The 23495-nt window shown below is 41.0% G+C and overlaps 1 protein-coding gene across 2 annotated transcripts in view; it reads left to right on the top strand.

Moving 5' to 3' along the window:
• The first annotated feature begins 538 nt into the window (after positions 1–538).
• Positions 539–23495, top strand: part of TBC1D8 (TBC1 domain family member 8) — a 48771-nt gene continuing 25814 nt past the window's right edge. For both annotated transcript variants that reach the window (XM_088160037.1, XM_014893026.2), the window contains exons 1-4: positions 539–687; positions 14488–14598; positions 19064–19182; positions 20504–20732. In XM_088160037.1, coding sequence (XP_088016163.1) covers positions 561–687; positions 14488–14598; positions 19064–19182; positions 20504–20732 — 586 coding nt within the window. In that variant the 5' untranslated portion in view covers positions 539–560. The remainder of the gene's footprint in view (positions 688–14487; positions 14599–19063; positions 19183–20503; positions 20733–23495) is intronic.

The raw sequence follows: 23495 nt of genomic DNA, 5'->3' as shown, positions 1-23495 counted from the left end.
GAAGGAAACAGGAAAGCAGAGACACCTCCACCCCCCCAACCTCTCTCCAAGCCCAGGACACCCTTTCCTTCCCGCTGACTCCTGACGGCTCCGCGGCGGGACCTGCGGGGCACACGCCGGGGCTGTGGGGACCTGACCGAACCGCTGTAAAACCCATAGCGGGGCTGCGGTCTCGGCGGCAGGGCATCCTCCAGGACCCCGGGGGACCGCGGGACCTCAGTGGACTCTGTGTGAGGCTCGGGGCGCCGTGGGACCCCCAAAAGGGAGAACCTGGGCCTCTCCCCGCTTCTCCTCCCTCCGGCCGGAGCGCCCCGCCGTCCCCTCAGACGGTGCAGAGCAGCCCGGCCCCGCCGCACAAAGCCCCCGGCTCCGCGGGAAGGGCGGCCCGTGCCCGGGCTCCTCCCTCCGCCCCTCCCCGGCGGCCGGGCCCGCGCCGAGGGAGCCCGAGCCGGAGCCGCGCAGCCCGCGGGGGGCGATGTGACCCGGCGACCGGGGTGCGGTGCCGTGCGGGGCGGGTGGGCTCGGAGGGGGGAGAGAGCGGCACTTGGAGCCGGGGGAAGATGTGGCTGAAGCCCGAGGAGGTGCTGCTGAAGAACGCCCTCAAGCTGTGGGTCACGCAGAAGAGCAGCGGCTACTTCATCCTGCAGCGGCGTCGGGGCCACGGAGACGGTGGCGGCCGCTTCACGGGTACCTGGTGGCGCGGGGGTTCGGCGGGGCGCCGGGCCGGGCCGGGCCGGGCAGCAAATCCCCCCTCCGTCTGCCCCACGGGAACTTGGGGGGGGGGGCGCCGGGCACCGGCCAGCGGGTCGGGCTGCGGGAAGCGGGAGCGGCCTCTTTGTTCGGGCCGTGCTCGGGTGGCCCGGCCCGGCTTGGCGATAGCGGGGTCTCCCGCCGCGGGCGGTGCTGAGGCAGCCGCCGGCCGGGCGGTTGGGGCCGCTCCGGCTCCCCACGAGTTGCCTGGGGAGCAGCTTCGCGTTTCTGTAGCCGTGAGCACCGCTGAAGGCACTTTTATTGTCGCTTCTCCGCGCCCCCTTCCCGATGGGTTACTCAGCGTGACTAAGGGCGGGCGCGGAGCCCGTCAGGAGGTGCGGAGCCGATGCCCGTGGCCGCAGGATGCAGCTGGGGTGAGCCGCGGGGGCTGCAGCCGCGGGACTCGGCAGAGGTCCCTGGGGCCGGCGGTCAGAGGTGGAGGGATGCCGGGGTCACACACAGGGATGTGCTGCCCGTGCTCCCCCGGCACCGTCCGCGACCTGCGGATCGCGTCCCCTTTCTGTAACGAGGGCTGTGTAAGTACATATAGGACTCCTGACTTTGAGACGATACATGACATTACGGGACGGGGGTTGTTAATTCAATGTTGTGGAAAAGTGCATTCCATCTTATTTTTTGCATTACTTATGTTACGGGTTATGGTGACTGTAGATCCGGCACGTTATATCCATGTGGCACTCCAGATACGTGTAGTGAAGGATATGCACGGAGGAGGATCAGGCTCTACCCTCGCAACAGTGTGGATCCGTGAATAACTCCAGCGAGAATGATGTGTTAGGCTGCGCTGACGTTCTAGCGTAGGGAATTTGGGCCAAACTTTTGGTTCAAAGACAGCAGCAACTGAATTCAAATAAACAGTGCTTTGCAGAATTAATCTAGTTTAACAGTGTAGTTTTGACTTAAAAGCAAATGAGGCTGTTTTGAATATTATAAAGTGAGACTTTTTAATGGTAGCTTATATATTTGAAGGAACCATAAGTATTTTCTGTGGAGTTTGAGAAACTGCATTACCACGTTCAGTATTTATTTTATTAAAATCTTTTTTTTCCTGAAATATTGACCCTTTTCATTTGATCATTTGATAATACTGCTTTCTGTATTGTCACTTTATTTGTTGGTTTTTTTTTTTTTTTTTTTTTTTTTTTTTTTTTTTGTTGGGGTTTTTTTTGTTTTTTTTTTTTTTTTTTGTAAAATCAGAGCTTATCCTACCTGTCCATAAAGTGCACAAAACTGAACTGTGGCTAGGTAGATTGCTACTATCAATGTATCATTAATGAAATGGAAGTTTTGCCCGCAAGTTAAAACGCTTAACCTCCTATTTTCTTCTGCCTGACTGTGTGGAAGTCAGGCCACTCTTTTGTGACAGTAAAGACGATGTGGATTAATTTTCAGAGTTAAAAATAGCCGTTTACAGCTGCTTGATTTAGGTCCAGGACAATCATGAGGTTCAGTTTCACAAATGTTAATGCTTTGCGCCTGAGCTTTTTACTACAGAAATTTGCAAGCTTAAACCAAACAAACTGCTTTTCTCTCTGGTTAAGTTTCAGGTGAATCATTTTGCTGAATCTACAGTGCACAGGCTTGCTCAAATCTCTTTTGGCTGGCTACGAAAAGCCATTCCTGTTTTGCACATTTTCCAAGGGAACTGTCGATTCTGACAGTCTCTTAAACCATTTGGAAACGTTTGTATTTAAAAGGGCTTAGAAATTTGAGTCCCAAGACCAAAATGCAAGAGTTAAGGAGAAGTAGATATAGCTGGGGTTAGATAGGGTAATTTTTTTTCACAGTTTTTACTTGCAATGAAGGAAATGGAGATGGGTACTGAGAAACAATAAGGCTTTGCTGGTGTTTGCTTTCAGTGCAAAACTGATCTCCTGATTTTTGCTTTACATGACTGTAGAGACACTTAATTAGTACCTGTCTTTTCCAAACTGGCAGAAGGGCAGTAAAGCTCTGCCGTATTTCAGAGTGTGGTCTGCCAAGTGGTAAAGCCAAAAGTTAGAAGCTTTTGTTTGTTTTACTGGGGAAGCAAAGCTTAAGTGAGAACAATATCCAAATCTGTTTTCCCTTTAATACCTTGATCCCTGGCCAATTGCAGTCACATTTCATGAAAAGGGAGAAGTTTCAAAGATGTGAAGATTGTGTACATGAGAGCAGGTGCCACAGTAGAAGAGAATCTCATAGCTCCTGCAGGGAGGACGAGGCTACATATTCTGAGGCTGTGTTAGACCCATGTAGGATGAGCAGAACAAAACTCTCAGAATATTAGATTTCATATGAGTGTAGAGGGGGCAGCAGACCACCTGGGACGTAATTTGCTTTCAGCAGGGTGAAAGGGTGCAGTGCCCGAGTTGCCCTTGTGCTTGTTGCCACAATATGGTATTTGCACTGAACCTGTAGGAGGACATCTGTTTTATGGCCCAATCCTCATATTTGTCTGTCTTTCTTTCTTCTAGGACACTTCTTTGTTCTTACCAGGGCATTTTAACTATTAGGTAAGAGTAAGTTAGCACAGCTGGAGGGTATATTTTATGTGGATTTAATTCCTGAAGAATGGACTAAAGTCAGTCTCTTGCACAAAAGCACTTTTTTTCCCATATCTGTGTTTCTTTGTGTACTGTGTTTTTGTCAGACGCTGAGCAGATGTTTGTAAGTGAGAGACTCTATTTCCTACTGTTATTTAATTTGTGTCCTAGGGCAGTTCCCAAATGCACATTGGGCTTGCAAGCAGAGGGTACAAACAATGATGGGGGTTGTATTTAACTCTTCATTACTTGAGCAGTCTCATTCTGGTTTCTGTCTTCCTTGGGGATATGCTTTTTTAAGTAAATGTTTAACTTGCGACTTTACCTGGATGTCTACTTGACAGCTCTGCTGAATCTGAGACTTAATAAGGAAATTGAAAATGTTTAGAAATACTTTAAAAATCTGAATTATAATTTTTTAATTAATGACTAATTTCAAGTTATAGATTTAAAGAAATTAGTTAGCTCATCAGTGTCTGTTGATTCTTGGGTTTTCTTTGCCTAATTGAGGAGCACTGTAGTGATCCCTAGAGAAAAGTCTTGCATTGTAGCCATGATTAAAGATAAAAGTTAGTTGGATTTCATGCTTGCTGATGTCTTTGGTTCTGAGGTTACATATTAATGATAAGCTTCATATGACAGTAAGAAAAAATACTGTCGAATGTCTTGTAGTAAATACTGCCAGACGGTTTAGCCTTTAAGTGAATCACTACTTTAATATTTAGGAAGGGATGTTGAAACCTTCATGCACTTTCCTCTTTGATTAGTTTTATGCATTTTGACAGCAAAACTGCTTGTTCTGGGATGTGTTGGGAAGGATTTCATCATGAGTGCTGGACTGAGAGTAGCCTTTTACTCTTCCCAAGCAGCCAGTGTTGCAGTTTTTGTTTATACAATACTTCACACTGCACCTCTTAGCATATAAAAACCCACTTAGCAACACTTGTGAATCTTTCCTTTTATAAATAAGGTTAAATAAGACCTTAAAATGAACTCTTGTTTCAAGCAGCTTTTTTTTTCTGGTTGAGATACAGTGCTTCTTTGACTTCTTGCTTGAAGTAGATCAATAAAAGATTTTGTTTTGTTCCTGTTTCATCCATGTTTTCAATTTAGTTATGATATTTTTCCCTACTCTTCTTCCAGTCTCCATTTTCAGCTCAGGGCACCTTCCAAGTTGGATGTAGTTTTGCGTTATTTATAGCTTGCAGAGGATGAACATTTTAAATGGAAATTAATTTATTTTTCAGCTCTTACAAAGCTTTAAATATAATAGATTGGCAGAAAAAAGCATCATCTGTATGTGAATCTAAACCTTATTATTGCTTTAATAAAAATAAATGTAGTAGGCATGGTAGATACATTTCCATGTTCCATCTTAGGATTTAATTTATTCTTTCAAGTAAAATTCTTGCAGGACAATAGCTTTTGAACTCATCTACCAAGTACCTCTTGGTTGTGAGTGGAGAACTGACTAGTTTGTGTGCTAAGACCTTTCTTCTTTATTTTCCTTTTGCTTGCGTGTTAGTTTTTTTTAAGGCATACAGAGAAATGGTTGTTGATGTTGATATTTTAATCGAGAATTTTTTCCTGGAAATTAAAAGATCTTTTGCTGCTCTTTCATACTCTACAGACAGTCCTGTAATCATTGCCAATACCTCAGCGTTTAGTGGCTGTGCGCATCTCCCAAGGTCTGAAGTAAATAATTTCATAATGAAGTCTATTTCTGGGAAAGGCAGCAAGAGGACCACAGTGGATGAAGATTCCTGCAACTCAGATGGGGAATTCATCTAGATTGCTCCAGTTCATTACATTGTAGCAGAAGAGGGTCCAAAATACATGAAGACTTGGATTTTTACTAGGGAATGTAAATGAGAATCCCCATAGTATTTTTTACCTTCTGGAGGGGCAAAAGGCAAAATAAGTAGCATATTCCTAGAATCATATTAAAAGGTCTATCCCAATACAGTTTTCAAAAAAGTGTTCCTTTTTGTCATAAGATATATTCAGGGTACCAAAATAAGTTAGGCTCAGTCGGAGCGCTAATGAAAAAACCCCAAACCTAACAGGACACTTCCATTTTAAACTAAGCAGTTTGAGGAGAGGAAAACGCCACAATCCTGGTGTTAATAAAGGAGATTTGTAATGGTTACTGTCAGTATTCATGGTTTTGTTTCCTTTAGGAATAGCTCTCTGAAGCCTTGCACAGGAGAAGGAGAAATATGCATACTTTATTGAAAGCTTGGACTCTTGTCAAAACACTATCTAGCCTTGCCCACAACTGGAATTCAGATCGGCAGGTTTTCTTCCCCTTTTTTCCCTTCTTTATTTTACTGTAGCTTTTTTTTTTAAGGAGAATGCATACTTAAAGTGCTTTCCCAAGAGGATGGCTTCTCTGTTACAGTGTTTGACTAAGAGGCATGAGCTGGAAGGAAGGATAGGGGCAGGGTGCCAGGGTACTACCTGCAAAGCCAGGCACCCCAGTTCTTGACCTCTGAGCCCCCTGAGCTGTGTGTGCCACTCTGGCCCCCTCTGCTTGCCTTGGAGTGAGTTTCCTGCTCCTAAGCACTCTTGTGCTGCTGGGATGGCTAAGGTGAAATGCACTTGTGTTGAAATGTTAGCAGTATGTTAAGTGCTAATATTAAAGGTGAGGAAGTACCTTGCTTGAAAAGGAGGGGCTGGGTTGTGTCTGCATAGGGACTGACCACCACCTTGTGCAAGACTAATCCGATAAACACCTACAGTGTTTTTGCATTTTCATGCTGTAGAGGCCAAATGGCACAGAAAAAGGCAGGAAAATCCTAGAATAATTTGGGCTGGAAGGACCTTAACGACCATGTAGCTCCAAGCCCCTTGCCATGAGCTGGGACTGCTCCCACTAGAGCAGATTGCTCAGAGCCCCATCCAGCCTGGCCTTCAACATTTCCAGCAGAGGGTATCCACAGTTTCTCTGGGCAACCTATTTCCTCATAGAAAAAAATGTCTTCCCTATAAAATAATTGAGCATGTCAGTGGTGACAGAGTTAATGTAGCACTAGTTTGGTCTATTCAGCATTATTTATAGCACGTGCCAAAAAAGAGAGAGACTTCTTAATATTCCCCCGAGTAATGGTGCATGTCTGAATAATTTACAGGGCTGCAGCAGCAACTTGTATATTCCATCTTCTTGTCCATTTTCAGGTGGAAAACAGTTTCAGGTATTTTTACTTGTAACATGAGAACCAAAGCATTTGGTTCAGCGGCCTTCAGGGCTATAAAAATAGGCTTGGCTTGAACTGGACTGATGGCAGAGGACTGAGATAAGCAGCTGTGAGTGCTTTGCCATGGCAGCATGCCCACCTGGGGAGACAGCCTGTGGGGAAGCTGTGCTGGGGAGAAACAACCGGTGCTCCAGGGTGAGGATGCCAATTCCACCATTCCAGGAGAGACTGAACATAATTAATCTCACTTCTTCCTCCTGTGTGGTCTCTCCCTTTGCATGTGGTGGTCTGACACAAGCATTCAGCCTCACATGAAGGGATATGGGAGTCATGGAGACCGTGGGACACCAAACCCCACAGTGAAGTGCCTGAACTCACATTTTTCCTGTCCACCTTCTCCCCAGACCACTGGGACCCAGTGATAATGATTAAGTAATTTGTTGCAATTTGTTTCCACATAGCAGATTGAAAAAAGTCCCAATTTAACAGAAACCAATTTACCCAGTGGCAGTGTTTGATCTGGCAAGGTCTGTGCTAGAAGTAATATAAGGGCTTGGATGTTGGGTATTTTCCTGGGTGAATAAATACTTGGAGCATTAGGTCTTTATGCTGAAATCTAATGTTGTCTGTGCTTATCTTTCAATGTGGTGAGCCCTTATCGTTTCAAAGGAAACAGAGCCTTCCTACAGCCGTTGGAGGAGCCCTCCTTCGTCCTTTTTCTTATGTACTTACCCAAATAAGTTTTGCAACTCTTTTTTTTCTGGTGGGTGGTAGAATTATAATAAATCCGAAGAGGTACTGTGTTGTATCAAAACCTGTTTACAGAATTTTGCAAAATTCAGCAGTGTGGTTGTATTTAGCTGTTGTTATCAGCAGCTTTGCATAATTGATGGTGTTATTATCCATCAAAAATATGGATTTTAGGGTGGCCTGAGTGAAATCAACAACCTGCTAAACATCTGAGTTTTGAACTTTTAGAGAAATCAAATCAAGATGATATGACAGATCTAGAGATGTCCCCAAACATTTATGCTTCATGGCCACTGCCCTGGGCTGTATCCTACCTTGGTGCAGCTCAAAAGCTTCCACCTTAGCCTGTAATGCCCAGGGCCTGGCACTCTCTAGGTGGGCTGTAAGAGGTTAGGATAGAGGCTCCATAGTGCATCCTCATTGCATCTCAGCCCTGGGTCTTGCTTTGGTCTACCCCTGGAGTTGTGGTCACAAGTTAGGGCTCCTGTGTGGTGGGGTGGTGGAGGCCTGATGAGAATCAGCTTCATAGTTCCCCCATCCCTCTCTCAGCAAGGACATTGGTCCTAGGGAGAGTTTCCGAGATTGCTTGCATTGCCAGGCAAGCAATCTGTGCTATTTGATGCTGTCCCAAGAGAGCCCTTTTGTCAGGCTGAGCTTATCCTGGTTGATGGAAAAGCAGCTTTCTGTTCCACCTGGTGCACGGGGACAGCAGGGAGTAGGGAATGGTACATCCGTATGTCCCCGTGTCCCTCCCTGTGTTCTGCCTGGTGGTGGGCTGTTCCTTCAGCCAGTTTGCTTGCCTCCTCTAGCATGGCTAATTGCTGCCCATCATGGCTCTTCTGAGATTCTAATTGTTTGCAAGTCATTGTGGGATGGAGGAGGCTATGTGAAGTGTAATTAGGATTCAGGATATGAAGTGCTTCTCTGCCTCAAAGAGCCAGGATTAATTCTGCTTTATTGAAGTTGTTCGTTCAATTTCACTGTCTTTAAAAAAAACCCCAAACCTTTCTTTTTATGATCATCTGAATTGTTTGATTTGTTCTTTTCTCCCAATTCCCATGCCTAAACAGCTTAGAGTGATTCTTGCAGCTATTAGCTCTCCTTGTAAAACTGCAGCCACTGGGAAGTAACCAGTACTGTACTGTTAGCTCCTTCCACTTCCTGGAAGAGCTTTCTCCTTTCCAGTAAAAGTACAGCTTTTTTCAGAAAAGTGGGCTTATTTTTCTTTTTGCCCCCAACTTTCTCTGGTGGAGCAGATGTAGCAAGCAGCAGTGAGCTCCCAAGGATGAATTCAAAGGCATGCTTTTCACTTCATGGTTTTGCACTGGAGCAATGCTGGTCTGTGACTGTAATTGTAAATACCCCAATTTGGTGGTTTTGTTTTACAAAAATAACCTAGTCTGATTGGAAAAAAAAGGAGGATATGAGTAACTAAAACATAGCTTTGCATAATATGAGTGAGTAGCCACCAAGTGCTCTTTGCATGTCCCTGCAGATCAGACACTGCAGTCCCTAGAGACCATGTGGTGCCGTCATTTTCTTGACTTTGAAAGTGCCTGCAGCTGAAAGAAGCCTCATCTTTGGAGTTGCTGAGCATCTTGGCAGTCTGGTTTGGGTCCTTGTAAGGTGGTGGTCCTGTGAATGTTTTCTTGGAAGGGCTAGATTTGGCAGATACTCTTTTAAGTCAGGCATTGTTGCACATCTGTCCAGCTGAGCTGGTCTCAGGTGCAGTGGAAATCTCAAGTACTTTTGTTTTTCCAAAGTAGACTTTGGAGAAGTTGAAGGACTGTTTTATCTCTGCTTCAAACTTCTGCAGCAGTCAGTTTGTACAGTGACTAAAGGTGTTCCCCAGGATACTGGAGATGCAGGCTGGACTCTGTCACCCCTTCAGTTTTAGTAGACAGAATGTAAGTGCTTGATTGAGAAGTTCAGGGGTGTGTGGTAACAGGTGCCTCTGTGCATCTGACCCACTGTTCCCCAGATTTTAAAAATGCCATCGGAATTTCTTACTGACCAATTGCAGGTACCACATGTAATTGCTTCTTTGAACTACACTGGCTTTCATTCCCCACTTTTTAATGGAGGGATGAGTTCATGTTAGTCAAAAGATCCTGGCTGTGGTGACTAAAAGTCTTACTTAAAACCAGGTAGAACTGAAAAGGTAACAATGCTGAGTGTTGTGAAACTTCAGGCTTCCTTGTCACTTAGATTTAAATCTCCTCTTTTTTCTTTCCTTCTCCTCCTCCCTCTTACCCCTGTGCCTTCCTCCCACCCCTCACCACCCCCCCAAAAAAAGAAAAAAGCAGTGGCAGCTTTGGCCTTTTCCCTTTTTGTTTTATTTTTTTGGGAGTATTTCATTAACTTGTTAGTCCCAGACTCCTAAGTGATCAATCCAAGTCCCTCTACCTTGCAACATGATTTAGCTGATGAAGCAGCCACCCCATTTTTGAGTAGTTCTCAAAAAGTTCCCTTTAAGGCTTTTAATAAATGATGAAGGTAGGTAGAAATCATCTTGCTGTATATAGAGGGTGTCTTGGACTGCCTCATGAATATTATTATAAAAGGTGGGAATAACAATTTTTCAGTTTGAATTCAGCTTTACCCACCCTCTGCCCCACATCTTGGAAGTTTAAATAATTTTAGAAATCCCCTGTGGATGATTAACAGTGACTCGGGAAAGGAGCCTGCATTCTTTGGTTTGAAAGATATGGAACGTTTAGTAGAAGTTGGTGTAAAGTTAACTTACTGTAAACATGTTCCTTTTGTTTAGTTATGAACGTGACACAAGATAAATTGTAATGGGATCTTTTACCTTTGCGTGGAGGAAGAAATCATATCTTCAAAGATGAAGAGTAGGGCACTTCTGATAGTTAATTTGAGAACCTCATCCTTATAGAAATATCCTTAGTTAATATTTTTGTTTGTATGTGTGTGAATAAGTGCTCAGCAAATTCATAGTGCATGATGTCCTGTTTGTGTTCTATTTGGTTACAGGTTGACCTCTGTAAAGGAGAGACAGTACCTACCTGTTGTAGAATTTGAGATTGTTTCTTGCTAATTTTTATACTTCAGTTTATTTTTTGTATTATATCCATACTATGCATGTACATTTGATACAAATAGATGTACAATTGGAAGTACAACAGGCTTGTTTTACTTGAAGATACCCAGTTTTCTTTATTCAAGCAACCAAATATGCATGAAAGTAGATGTTTCAGTGAAATAAAAACTACCAAGTAAAGCATAGGATTTCTAGTGAGTTTTCCAGATACGTTTTATAAATTTACTTCTGAAAAATACAGATAGATGTTATCTCTATCTGAAATCCAGCTTCCAGCTAAAATGTTTAGATTTATTGAGGAGAGGTATATAATTTCAATAGAAAAGGGTCTTTCTACTTCTGTCTTCCTCTCCATGTGTCAAAAGAATGCATATTACACCAGACATTTGCATGTGAATTTTAGCCTAAAAATATTCTTTCTGCATGAAGAAACTTGCACCTTTTGAGGAACCTGCAATGTTCTGTGGTCTTTTGGGGAAGGCTCTGTAAACCCATGTCTGCAGCTTTCCATAATACAGTTACTGTATGGTTAATTGTTTTTCCTGACGTACTTCTGTGTCTTGGGAGGTCAAAAAACGGACAAAGTTGGTGAAGTGGCTCATTAAAGGGGAAGAGTTACTCTGAATTTTTAAGTTCCTCCCAAAAATCTTGTCTCGTATAGGGTAAAAATTAAAAGAAAAAAAAAAGTTTTGGGAAGAAAACCAGGGTAGCAGTTCTCTTTTCCTTTTCTGCTTCTGTTTCCTTTTCATTTTTTGCTGTCCTGAAGTATAAATGGTTTCACTGTTGTCTGTGATGTGGAAGAGGTCTGCATCACCCTGACTGAAGCTGATGTATCAATATGTGAGCCAGAGGCTCTTAATGTAATTTATCTTGCCAGCCATACATCCTTCTGTTTTTTAAACAGATTCCGTTTTACAAGAAACCCCTCCGTGGAAGCAGCTCTTTGGACATGTTATGAGAAAGGTGTTTGCTCACAAGCTGGGTATTTTTCAAAGCAGGTTTCAGCATCAGTGTACTGTTATTTGTTTCTTCACTCAGGGATCTTTAGGTTGATTGTTTTTCAATGTTATGATGCAAAAATTACCCCAAATGAATTATGAGGCAGCTTGCACTGGAAAAATTTTGCCTCTAATTTTTGTAATTTTCTTGCTACCACAGTTTCAACTAAATTACCATATTGGCCAGAGTGTATATATTAATGCTGAATCTTTTTCATGCTTCTGCAAATGCACTCTTAGTAATCTCTTTTCCCTGTTCTCTAGCTCTCTCAGTCTTTCATCCAAAAAATAAAGAAGCCCCAAACATCGAGATGGGACCCACTCTTTGTAGTTGCTCAACTTTAGCAGTACTTGCTCTTATTTTCCTTTGCTGCCCTTATGTCCCCTCTGTAGCAACCCCACTGCAGCCCCTCCTGGCAGAGGTGGGACAGGGCAGGACTCCTTGTCAGCCAGAGTGATGACTCAGAGTGATTTATGTGAGAGGTTCTGTTCCCTTGCAAAGCCCTTGTAGAGGGGCCAGGGCACCTGGACTTTATTCTGGCAGGTATCCTGATGGCCACGCTCTTTTTCTTCTCTTTGCATCTTGGTTCTGGCTCCTCTTTGTCATCTTGAGTGAATATTTTAGCTATGGGTAGTTTAGAAAAGAGAGGTGATTATTTTTTTGTACAGTTGAAGGAGGAATGGGTTTCTTTTTAATAGTTTGTAAGCAAAATGGAAATTGTAAGCAGAAGTAAAAAGTGAGAAGAGGAATTGGGTCTTCTGGTCTGTTATTCAGGAAGAGAAAAAGGAATTAATTTTGCACAGGCTAAGAATTAGTAAAGCAAGAGTTTGCAGCTGCTTCTGTGCTTTCATGTGTTTTTTTCATGGTTTCTGAAAGGAAAAAAAGGTATTTCACAAATCAGATGTTCATTAAGAATTCTCTAGGGATTTTGGTAGCACTTGCTGTTAGTTGACATTTTTCTATTACTTTAGTGAAATGAAAAATACTTTCTCCTAGGCCTATCATCAGGGGAAAACATGCACAACACAGGAATTTCTTCTTCTTTTTCTTTTCTGTGGTGTCTTAATTCTTCTGAAATTTGAAAGTTACACCCTATTTTTGTTCTCTGTGTCATTTGATGCTCTCTTACTGGCTTTAATTCAACTCTTTTGCAGACTACACACTGGAGTATTCTGCACACTGTTTTCTGTGAGCACAGCTGATTTGCTACCTTTTATACTAGGATGAGTTTTTATGCTTTTTTCTTGTAGTTAGGAGAGCATGTTGCAATTTCAGATATTATATATGTCATCAGTCAGCAAATTCAAATCTCCATTTTAAATAGATGGGTGTAATATCTGGTCACATATATAAGTGAGAAGCAAAGTTGAAGAAGCTGTTGAAGAATGTTTCACTGTACAGTTTTAAGATATCTTGTGTCCTGCTTCTGCTTGGCTTAGAAAGCATCATCCATGTTTTGTGTGTATGCAAGGAGGAAGTATTTAATGTAGGTTTCTTTACTCTCAGGTTATTGATGCTGTTCCATGTGAGCTTCTTATGGCTTCTAGACTGGAAAGTGGTTGAAATGCCATTTGGTTGTGTTATACTCAAATTAATTAGCTGTTGTTTGTTATCCAAGTGAGAAGGCAATTAGGACTTTGTAGGTCTCCATTATTTCCATTAATCACTTGGGTGATGGACTGGAGAATACCATATTTAAAACAGCATGTGGTGCCAAGGGGTGGCAGACCTTTCAGAGATGGAGATTAGTTCCTTTTGTGTTGGGTTAATGGTGAAGAAACAAAAACACAGCAAGTTGAAAAAGTTACATATGCAAAGTGAAAAAGAAGTATTGCAGAAAACTTCCTAGATACTTTAGGGATAAAACAAACATGGTAAAGCAGTTCTTTGTTCTCTATCATCTCTCTCTTTAGGAGATTGTGTCTCTGCAGGATGCACAGGAAAATTGAGTATAAAGATGCCCTGAATTGCTATTTGTGAGCACCATAAACTAATTCTAAGTTACTTCAATATGCCAGCTTGCATATGCAAATCATGGCAAACAGATAACATTTTCATTGATAGCTTAGTTTTGCCCACTCAGGGGAATGGGTAGCAAGAAACTTCAGGAACTCCAGGTGTCCTCCAGACTGGAAAGTCCTTTTTGGGGGTCAGCAATTGCTGCAGCTCTTCAAAATGAATTTGTGTGTATTGAAATCAAGTGCTGTTTGATAGTGGGCTACTGCTGCAAGCTTTTTTGGATAGAGCGGTACGTATGTGAGACACAGGAGGTGATCCTCTGTTCTGTTGTGGATGAGACTTCAGTAGCAGTGAGCACCAGGCCCAGTTCAGAGTGTCATGCTGAAAGAAAAGCTGAGAGATTCCAGTGTAAGTTCAAGAACAGTGAGCTGTTTGAAAAACGTGACCCATAAGGAAGAGATGAGGTGATTTGGGTTTTCTTTAGAAAAAGAGAAATCATTAAAGGTGGGAAACCATGATGTTACTTTTTCAACATATTCAACATTAATATCAGAAGTCCTTGTGGCCAATTACTTTGCATGTTCCAGGGAGCAAGATTAATTTCTAGCAAGAAAGTTTAAGATTGTGGTAATTTACTTGTTTGTTTGGGGTAGGGATGTTTATTTGGGTTTTGGTTTGATTTTATTTTGTGTTTTGTTTGGTTTATTGTTTGGTTTTTGTTGTTTGGTTGGTTTGGTTTTTTGTTTGGGTTTTTACTTTTTTTTTTTAATATATTTTTTAAGAATATCTAATTGAAAGTAGTGGAAGAGGCTACCTGGGAAGTTGTTGCATCTTGATTGTGGCAGGTTTTGAAGAACAGGTTAGACAAACACCACTTACAGGTGTATTTACCAAACACCACTTACATAGGTGTATTTATCCAACTTCAGAGCAGGGCTGGAACAGTAACTTCTTAAGATGCCCTCAGGTCTTTCCACTTCAGTTCTGTGGTTATATACATATATATGAGGCAAAACCAGAAATGCAGAGAATTCTATATGCTTTTGATCTTCTAATCTGGTTTGCCTTTTGCATTCTGAGCACCTGTAAATCACAGCATAAAATGGGAAGAAACGTTACCATTACATTCTGTATTTTAATTTTACAGCTTTAAATGTGAAACAACTTGCAGGCTACAGAAGTGAAAACTGACATTAATCCTCTTTTCCCCCTTTTTTCTTTGCAGGTCGCTTGGTTGGTGCCCTGGATGCCGTGTTAGACTCTAATGCACGCGTTGCTCCATTTCGAATTTTACTCCAAGTTCCAGGCTCACAGGTTTACTCTGCCATTGCATGTGGTGAGTTATTGAATGGATCAGAAGTTTACTGGGCCATAGCTATTGGTGAGTCACAGACGGAAAACCCCAAACCGATTCTGAGCATGGTCAGTGTCTGCATGTCCAGGAAGCTCAAGGTAACCCCAGCTAGTTGTGTGCGTGTGGAAAGCTTGTTTAACAACCAAATTAACCTCTAGTTAAAATCACTGAAAAAGTGTTACCTAGGAACATTAAGTTTCAATGGAAAACTTGTTTAGCTGAGGGTGGTTTGCTGTGTTAATTTTCTCTGTTGCAAAGTAGTGTGGTTCTATTCCTGTGCATATCTTTTCCTACAGTAGTAGTAGTCCCTTACAGCAAGAAGCTACTTAGTCTAGGCTTTCACCAGCCTAGTATTTCACTTGCTTACTATGAAATGTCTTCACACACTTTGCTATGATAAAATATAACTGGAACATTTGGAAGATATAGGAGGGAAAGTTGTTGGGGAGGGAGGGAATGTCAGATTCCCAATCTGGTATGCACTAATCCCTTTTGCAATGTTTCTGCAACTTCTGAAAGTCAAGCTCATCTTCTGAACATGATATTGACATGAATTGCAGTGACCTTGCAATGACTCAGTAAAAGCCATCTGAAGTTCCATTCATCCCACTGTTGCTTGACCAGTGTGCAGGGCTGTTCTTATCCCTTCTGCTCCCATCTAAAAAATCCTAGCATTGAAATTTATAGCAGTTTTTCTTTGGGAATGGTTCAAAGCTGTGACCAGGAAGCATTAGGAAGTATCTCGTTAATGAGAGGGTGGCCAAATCCTGGAACAGGATTCCTTCTGAGACGTGGTTGATGTCCAATCCTGCCAGTGTTTAAGAGGCATTTGGACAATGCTCTTAATAACTTCAGCTTTTGGTCAGTCCTGAAGTATTCAGGCAGTTGGACTAGATAATTCCCAGGATTTCAAGGAAAACCAGGAGAGCTTCCTGAAATACATCAATAAGAAAAGGAGAACAAAGAATAATATGGGCCTGTTACTAAATGAACAGATTGCCCAGAGAGGTTGTAGAGCCTCCTTTACTGAGGACTTTGAAGAGCCATCTGGACACAGTTCTGTGCAATGTGTTCTGGGACAACCTTGCTTGACCAGGGAGGCTGAACCTGATGACCCATTGCGGTCCCTTCCAACCTTTCCCATTCTGTGATTGTTGTAGATCCCTTCCAACTGAAAATATGCTATCCTATTCTAGTCTTATACAGATCAAGCCATGGAATAGTTAGGTAGTGTAAATGTTGGCATGCCATTGATAGTGTTTGACATGGTAGTCCTTCAAATGGAAGAGTTAATTTATATACTCATCCTAACCCTTTCCTCTGTACATGCTCATCCAGCAATTTTTCCTTGGTTCAGCAGAGATCCCTCTGCATGTTCCCCATTAATACTGGGAAATTTTCCCTGGGCCAGATGTGTGTGTGAAGAAGCTTACATAAAATCTATTTGGGTTCTTTTTGTTTTGGCTAGGTTTTCTTTGTTTTGCAATTGCTCAGTGCTTTCTATCCCTCCTCCCCTCCTTTTTATATTTAAGTAATGCCATCTCATGGAGAAATCTAAGAGCTTCATGCTGTTACAGACCTGTGATGAAACAAGGTAGCTTTCACTGGAAAAGTTCATGGCTTCTTGATTATTTGAACATATGCAATACTACTTTCTGGGGCTGATCCTTGCCCCACCCACACTCTTACTGCACACAGAATTTGGTGTGGTTTTTTATTTTTTGAAGGAACTACAAATGAAAATTTACTGGGTTGGAATGGCTAAGGATTTTGCTGAGACAAACATACATGATGAACGTTTTCTAAAATTCTTTTTAGCTCTTCTGAATGGTTGCTCATCCCTGAGAAAATGAGATTTATAATCATAGAGTGGAAAGCAGAGGGGTCTGTTTTGTGTGCTGCATGGGTAGAACATACACAATTGTCATGGCTGCACAGAACTAAAGAACCATGACAGCAGAAGCTGTTTGTGAATAATATTGCTGCTGTGAAACCCTGACAGGAGTGTCCAGGGGAGAGCTGGCTATAGGAGTCAGAGGAGCATCACTCCTACCCCTTATTGGGAACCTGGAGAAAGACATTGGCAACACAGAAGTGGCCATTGCTGCTCACCCATCTCTGCCCTGTCTGAGCAAGGCATTTCATGCATGCAGACATGGTGTTAGGAGCCTCTTACTGGCTTTGGAAGGAGCAGTGAGTCAAATTAAAGTTCCTGCTGCTGTATAGCGAGGACAAGAAGCAGTCCCAGGATCTCCTTCCAGTCTCCCAGTGTAACTTCATTGTGGATAGCCATCATGTCATCAGGCAGTTAATTAAAATGACATTTTGCATTGTGTGCTGGCAGTCCTCTGTTCCAGGAGCTGTAGGCTTAAATGATAATATATGCATAAGGGTCAGATCTGTGTTACAGACATTTGCAAATCTCAGAGGGGTGCTAGGAAGTCTGATCCCTGCACTGCTGTTCTGGCAGAGTTGTTTTAATCATGTTATACCAGTACAGGTAAAAAAAAAAGGCTAACCTCACCCCTTATGTCGAGCCACTTGAAATTTTCCTTGCAGAAGGTTCATGGCCAGAACAGAAACTCAAATCGCAGTCAAGCAAAGTTGGTTTTAGAAGAGGGAGAGTAACGAATTTGGTGAGAAATGGGTTTAAAGAAAAGATTCTGAGGAATGAGGCAGTGGTTAGACAAAACATTTGGCATGAGCAGGTGAAGAAGGTGGGTAGAAGGTGGAATAAAATGCTGCACAGAACATCAGCACAGGAAGAAGAATAAGGAATGGAAATAAGAGATTGGTAATGCTTGGATCAAATCACAGGACAGCTTTAAACTATGAAATAGAAATTAGAAATAAAGAAAGGACTCTAAAAGTTGAGTTGGCCTGACCAAATGAAAGGGCAGAAATGATCTTTTGGTATTTTAACAGAAACCCTGGATGCAGGCAGGAGATATTGCAGGAGCCCCTGTGGGATACAGTAGCTGCCTGGGGTCCAAGCAGTCCCAGTAGTGTGAATGCTGCTATGAAAGGGATCTTGCTCACAGCTTATTTCACAAGAGGCAGCCTGACATCTTGCCCATACACTTGGTATCTTTTAGGTTACTCAGAAATAAAAATTCAACTCAATATTTGCTTTGGGCAGCCATTTCAGTATAAAATTACTGTATTTCTGGTATTAAACATTTATATTGTTTCCTTGACCTAAAGGGCTTTTGAGTGTCTCTAATTTTATTATTTTTTAAAATTTAAATTTAACCTTGATTAATGTTATTGAAGAAGTTCCATTACAAGACCTTCCTGTCAGGGAAGTTAAAGCTTGGAATGTTTCCCTGCCAGTTGGCATTCTGCATGGAAAACAGAGCAAAGGGAAATGGAAAATCCTTACCTAAATTTATCATTTCTTGTTGTTGTGAGGCAGCATGATGCGTCACTAATGTACACACAAAACAAATCTTGAGATAATGGGTCTTCTGTTTGAGACTGATTTTATTATTAAATTCATGTGTGATTTGTATGTCTCTTTCATACAGCTGTTTCTTTCTGTCACAAGCAAGGCACTAGGAGAAGTAACTATTACTGCCTTTACTTTTTTACATGTAATGTCTGATTACTGACCAGTAAGATCTGGAGGGGCCAGATTTTCCTTTGATGGCCCTGTATGGTGCCCATCTTGCTATGACTTTTCTCTCCTCATGTCATGCAGAGACAATTCAGTTTCAAGCAGAAAGCCAAAGGAAATCGGTAATGAGTGAAATATTATTTCTGGAGTTAGTGTGAACACATTACATTTAAAGAACCAGCAAACCCCTAAAATCTTTAAAGAAAGAAGCTTTAAAGATTTGAAAAGCTGTATTAGTCAAAGATTTCTGTTTGCTTTATTTCTTCCCAAACTGTAGAAATGTGCTCTTGTAGAACCTTTAGGTGTTGCTGAACCAAACTCTTTTTTAGGGATTTCATTCACTATAGAGGGCTTTGTATTCCTCTCAAAGGGTGTGCACGTGTTTGTGTGTGGGGTGTGTGTGCATGTGTGTATTGAGGGAGGGAGAGAGGAAGATCAGGGACTTTGGAAACAGAGCATTAATCCAAAATTTCCAGTGGCCACTTAGAGAACGTCATGTCAGAATAAGCTACAGTCTAGCAGTTCAGGATGAAGTTTTGCTGGTTTTTCTGCTTTGACTTTTAATGCAGCATTTGCTGGCTGAGAGCATTTGAGGAGATAAAACTAAAAGCACTAAAACTAATTCTCTAAAACAATGAGGATTTTGTTTTTCTCTAACTAGGCTGTTATGAGCGAGACCTTTTTGACCTTTTGCTACTAAGAATTCTGAGGTTGAAAGTTCAATTTCTCATAATGAATTTACGAAATAGTGCATTTTTTTACCTTTTTTGCCCCTTCTTTTCAATTTTATGTTACAGGATTAGTTTCAATATACTATTTTTGCTTTTCTAGGTGCCACTGCAGAGGAAATAAACCAGCACTGGGAATGGCTGGAACAAAACTTGCTCCATACTTTGTCTGTGTTTGACAATAAAGAAGATATTGTAAGTTTTGTCAAAGGGAAAGTAAAGGTAAGGGAACTGTCTCACTTTCACCCTCCCCTACCCAAATACATATGGTTTGTTAGAAGAATGTTACGAAGTTGTTGTCACTCATCATTGGGTTTGACCATATAAATATTACTTGTTTTCTGTGTGGCTCTTGCAACTGCTGGCTCGCCACAGGGTTGGAGAAATGAACATTCTTTTGGAAGGTTAAAGAATTTTAAGAGTAAAGAAATTTTATGACCGTAAATCAGATTAAAACTAACAATGGCATGTGGGGAATAACTTAGAAAGCCTGGTGTCCTGAGCTCTGCTTTTAATGAAATAAATACTCTAGGAGGAGCTTGGTGGTGGCTCTGTGGGGAGTGGGTTCACTGGTGGCTGATGTACCTCAGGTCCTGCTACAAGCTTTTTGTTGCTAAGAGTATTAGTGGGGTGCTCTTTCCTCCATACCCGCTTTTCCAGTTTGGAAATTTTGTAGGAACATAATGTCTTTTGTGGATTTTAACCTTGCTGCTGTGAACCCTGTGGGCTCTGAATCTGGGAAAGAAGAGGAAAAAACCAAAACATCATACAAATCCTAGTTTTTATCCAGCTTTCTTTGAAAAAAGGCATATTGTCTTAAGTACACCGGAATACCAAATACAATTAATCTCTCTTGATAAAACGCAGTGACAGCCTGTTACCTAACACAACACATATTTAAAATTCTTCAGGTTTCATTAGTTAATGTTAAATCCAGGTTTTGGACCCTTGTACCTGCTGTAGACTTTTAGTGTATTAGGACTGCTTGGTAATTGCAAACTATAACGGGTGCTGTAACATATGGCTTATTTGTCTGCCCTGTACAATGCACACTTAACTCCTGTGTTGTAATACCACTATTAAAAATCTGAAATCCTAATTATTTTATGTAGATGTCCTTGAAACCGTGTTTGTAATGGCTCCAAGCATATCTCAAGTTACTGACACATCTGACTGCTTTACTTCTTCATAGCTAAATAGTATTGGTCAGTATACACAACTGGTACTCTACTTCTGCTCTGTATATACAAAGTAAGAGCAGTCATAAGCCATAGTGAAAGTACAGAGATATGGTTCTGCCAGACTCATTGACAAAACGATATGTAAGGAGAAGGCCCCAAAAGTCTTGCTTTGGGAACATTCAAAATGTGTGAGAGATGCAAGCAGCAGAGAAATTTTTCTGTTTGTGAAAATTACAAGTTGGCTGGAATTTCTTTGTAAGAAAGTGTTACGTTATTAAAATTTGAATGGGTAGCTTGTAGCAACTTGCCTGAGTGTGAGTGCCATGGCTTAATCCTGATACATGGTCTTGTTCTGGACTCAGGCACTGATTGCAGAGGAAACAAGCAGCAAGCTCGCTGAGCAGGAGGAAGACCCTGAGAAGTTCCGAGAAGCCCTGGTTAAATTTGAATCCAGATTTAATTTTCCTGAAGCAGAGAAATTGATCACCTATTATTCCTGTTGCTGTTGGAAAGGAAAAGTTCCTCGGCAAGGCTGGCTTTATTTGAGCATCAATCATCTCTGTTTTTATTCCTTCTTCTTGGGCAAAGAATGTAAGTGTAAATGCATAAGAAATCTTATGCTGGGGAGAGATATAAATGTAACTGCATTTAAAAGCAAGAATAGCCAGGATTCTTATGTAAAGCCTAGTTCACTTCTGAAGTTTAGTTTCTGAGTTTTTAGTTGTTCAGGTGAAAAATCCTGTTTAATTTAATTTTAACTTCAGCCTTTGTATTTTTATATGAATCCAGTAATAAAAATGACACTGCAAGAGCGTGCAGACATAGTTGCTGTCTGGTTTTTCTTTTTGACATGGTGAAGCAACCTTAAAATGTAGCAGACTTCCTACAAGTTCTAAAATAAGGAGTTTTAGTGCTGAAAACAGTGAGTAAGGATGCATCCCTCCCACCGGCAGGGAAGCAGAGTCACCACATCGCTGCAGGGTTGTAGGGGAAGGGCTGGTGGGGCCAGGGACGGCTGAGTCATGCTGCCTGCCTGAAGATAGCCCAGGAAACTTTAAAGGAATGTGCCCTGAAGAACCAGGTGAAAATTCAGAGCTTTTAAGGAAAAACAACAGCGATTTACAGACTTGTTTGGGTTTCTGAATAGCACTGCAGTAAGGTCACAAGAAGTGTGTCCTGGGGCTTTTTGGGCTTTCAGATGGTTCAGCAAGTTATAAGGATTTGGTTGTGGTGTTCTTCTGCAGAGAAAGAATTGTGTGAATGAAAAGCCTGTCAGAATAGATATTAGAAGATAAAAATTAAAGTCATGGATGTAAGATGGTAAAAATGAATGTAGCCATTTAAACTCCATAGCATTTCTCTGTTTAGTAAAATTGTGTATGAACCCCTAGTCTTTTAAAGCCTATTTATCCTGCTGGAACTTAAACAAGGTTAGCAATAGAAACCTATACTACTATAGGTATAGCAATATTTGTCAGGTATAACAATTAGGAAAACTTAGCCATATTCCATCTGAATTTAATACTGTGATATAGCTGTAAGTTTAAAAATGAAGCACATCTTAAGAAAAATAGTAACTTGCAGTTTCTAAGACTGAAAACATACAAAGATAGTCTTAGAGCTGGAAGTCCTTTCTTCCCTTACATTATTTCAAGCCAATTATTTTGTTATACCAGCAAAATGTAGAAGAGTTATATTTGAAATGCAGGTAAGTTATTCACTCTAAAAACAAAAGTTGAGTTTTGCTAGGAAGAGTAGAATGGAATTTCTTGATATATATACTAGATATGTGAGTTCTTGTTTAATCTCCTTGTTCTCTGGTTAGTATTAAATAATACCCTTTGTCAATCATTACTTCTTATTATCATTGCATGTTTTGTCTCATTAAATCTGAGATAGCCAGTCTGCCAAAGGACACAAAGCAAAAATGATGCTTATTAATGATAGATAACAGTGGAAGGAGGAGGGAGAGTGAAAAACCCTTTATATGGTTCCAAACATTTTGTTTATGCAATAACACAGGTTGTTAAATGATAATGGAAATACAATATCATACTGAATTGTTTAAGAAGAGATTTCTTCTCATATCTTTAATATTATTCATTATAAAAATCAAAAAACCCAAACCCAGCAAGCAATTACATGTTTGCAACTTTTTATTTTGACCGTGGAAAATACACTGTTCATTCATCAATGTAGTCAGTTGTATTATCTTTGTGTTCCCATACATTTGCATGGAAATGTGGGAAAACCCTCTGAATTTTCTTTTGGTTAAACAAACTTCCCTAGCTCAGTGGGAAGCAGCATATATGCCGAAATGACTCCTACTTCCTTGATTGTGATAAAGCAGATTACTTCTGTTTCTAGGCTAGCGTTTTGTCATGTTGATGAAATATTTGTGTTACAGGGAATAATCCAGTTTTAATACAGTTCTGATTGTTGTTATTTGAGAAGGTGATGCTGATTACATGCAGAACAAGTGATTCATTGCCTTTGTTTTTTTCAGGTAGCAATCACAAATTAAATCTGGTTAAATCTGGTCTTGTAAATATTGCTAAGAAATCACATTTATTGCGTTCTTCAATACTACACAGAGAAAAAAAACAATATATGAATTGCAATAAAATTAGTTCTCAATTGTGTTTCACCTCTATAAGAATCCCCCCAAATTGTAGACTGAAATCTCTTTATAGGCAAAGTGTTAAGTCTTCTGTTCTGGCAAGTCTTTTCCCTTCTTCTTGTTTCATTTTGTGTTGAAGTGGCCTGGAATGCAATATTAGAACCTGCTTTCAACTTCTTATAAAATTAATTTGCACTTTATGTGACTATAAACTTAATGGAAATTTTTTTTCCAGGACAATTCCCTTTTTATCTAAGCCTCTAAGTATTTGTAGGATTTCAGAGGTTTAGATCATCAGATAGCTTGAAAGGCCATGCCAAGTTTTCTTCACATTTTTACATTAAATTTGTGTTTTTCCGAAACTTTGAAGACTTTGTACCTTTTGTCAGTGGCTTGGGTCCTGTACAGGCTGTTGTGCTTTTTCTGTAACCAGCTCTGTAGAGCCTGTGTGGTTCTGACCTGCCTGAACAGCAATGCTGTTGCTACGGCATTATTTAATCTTTCTTCCCTTGGCTGGGCTGGTACAGTTGATTTTATGACCATTTGCAACAGTCTGTGCATGTTGATGCAGCTGTGCTTTATTTAAGTAAGAAAAAAATGTAATCTGCAAATAATCTTGACAGCTGTGGTTCATGTAGTACAGAAAACTTGCTGAGGGTAGCTCCTTATGTAATTAGTGATCTTGGACAAGTGTCGTGTATATATGACAATGTTTGTTATTACTGCCTTTTATT

The sequence above is a fragment of the Sturnus vulgaris genome, chromosome 2, assembly GCF_052056855.1.
Source record: "Sturnus vulgaris isolate bStuVul1 chromosome 2, bStuVul1.hap1, whole genome shotgun sequence".
NCBI classification, from domain to species: domain Eukaryota; kingdom Metazoa; phylum Chordata; class Aves; order Passeriformes; family Sturnidae; genus Sturnus; species Sturnus vulgaris.
The sequence above is the reverse complement of the archived record's forward strand: the minus strand, read 5'-3'. Positions and strand labels throughout refer to the sequence as shown.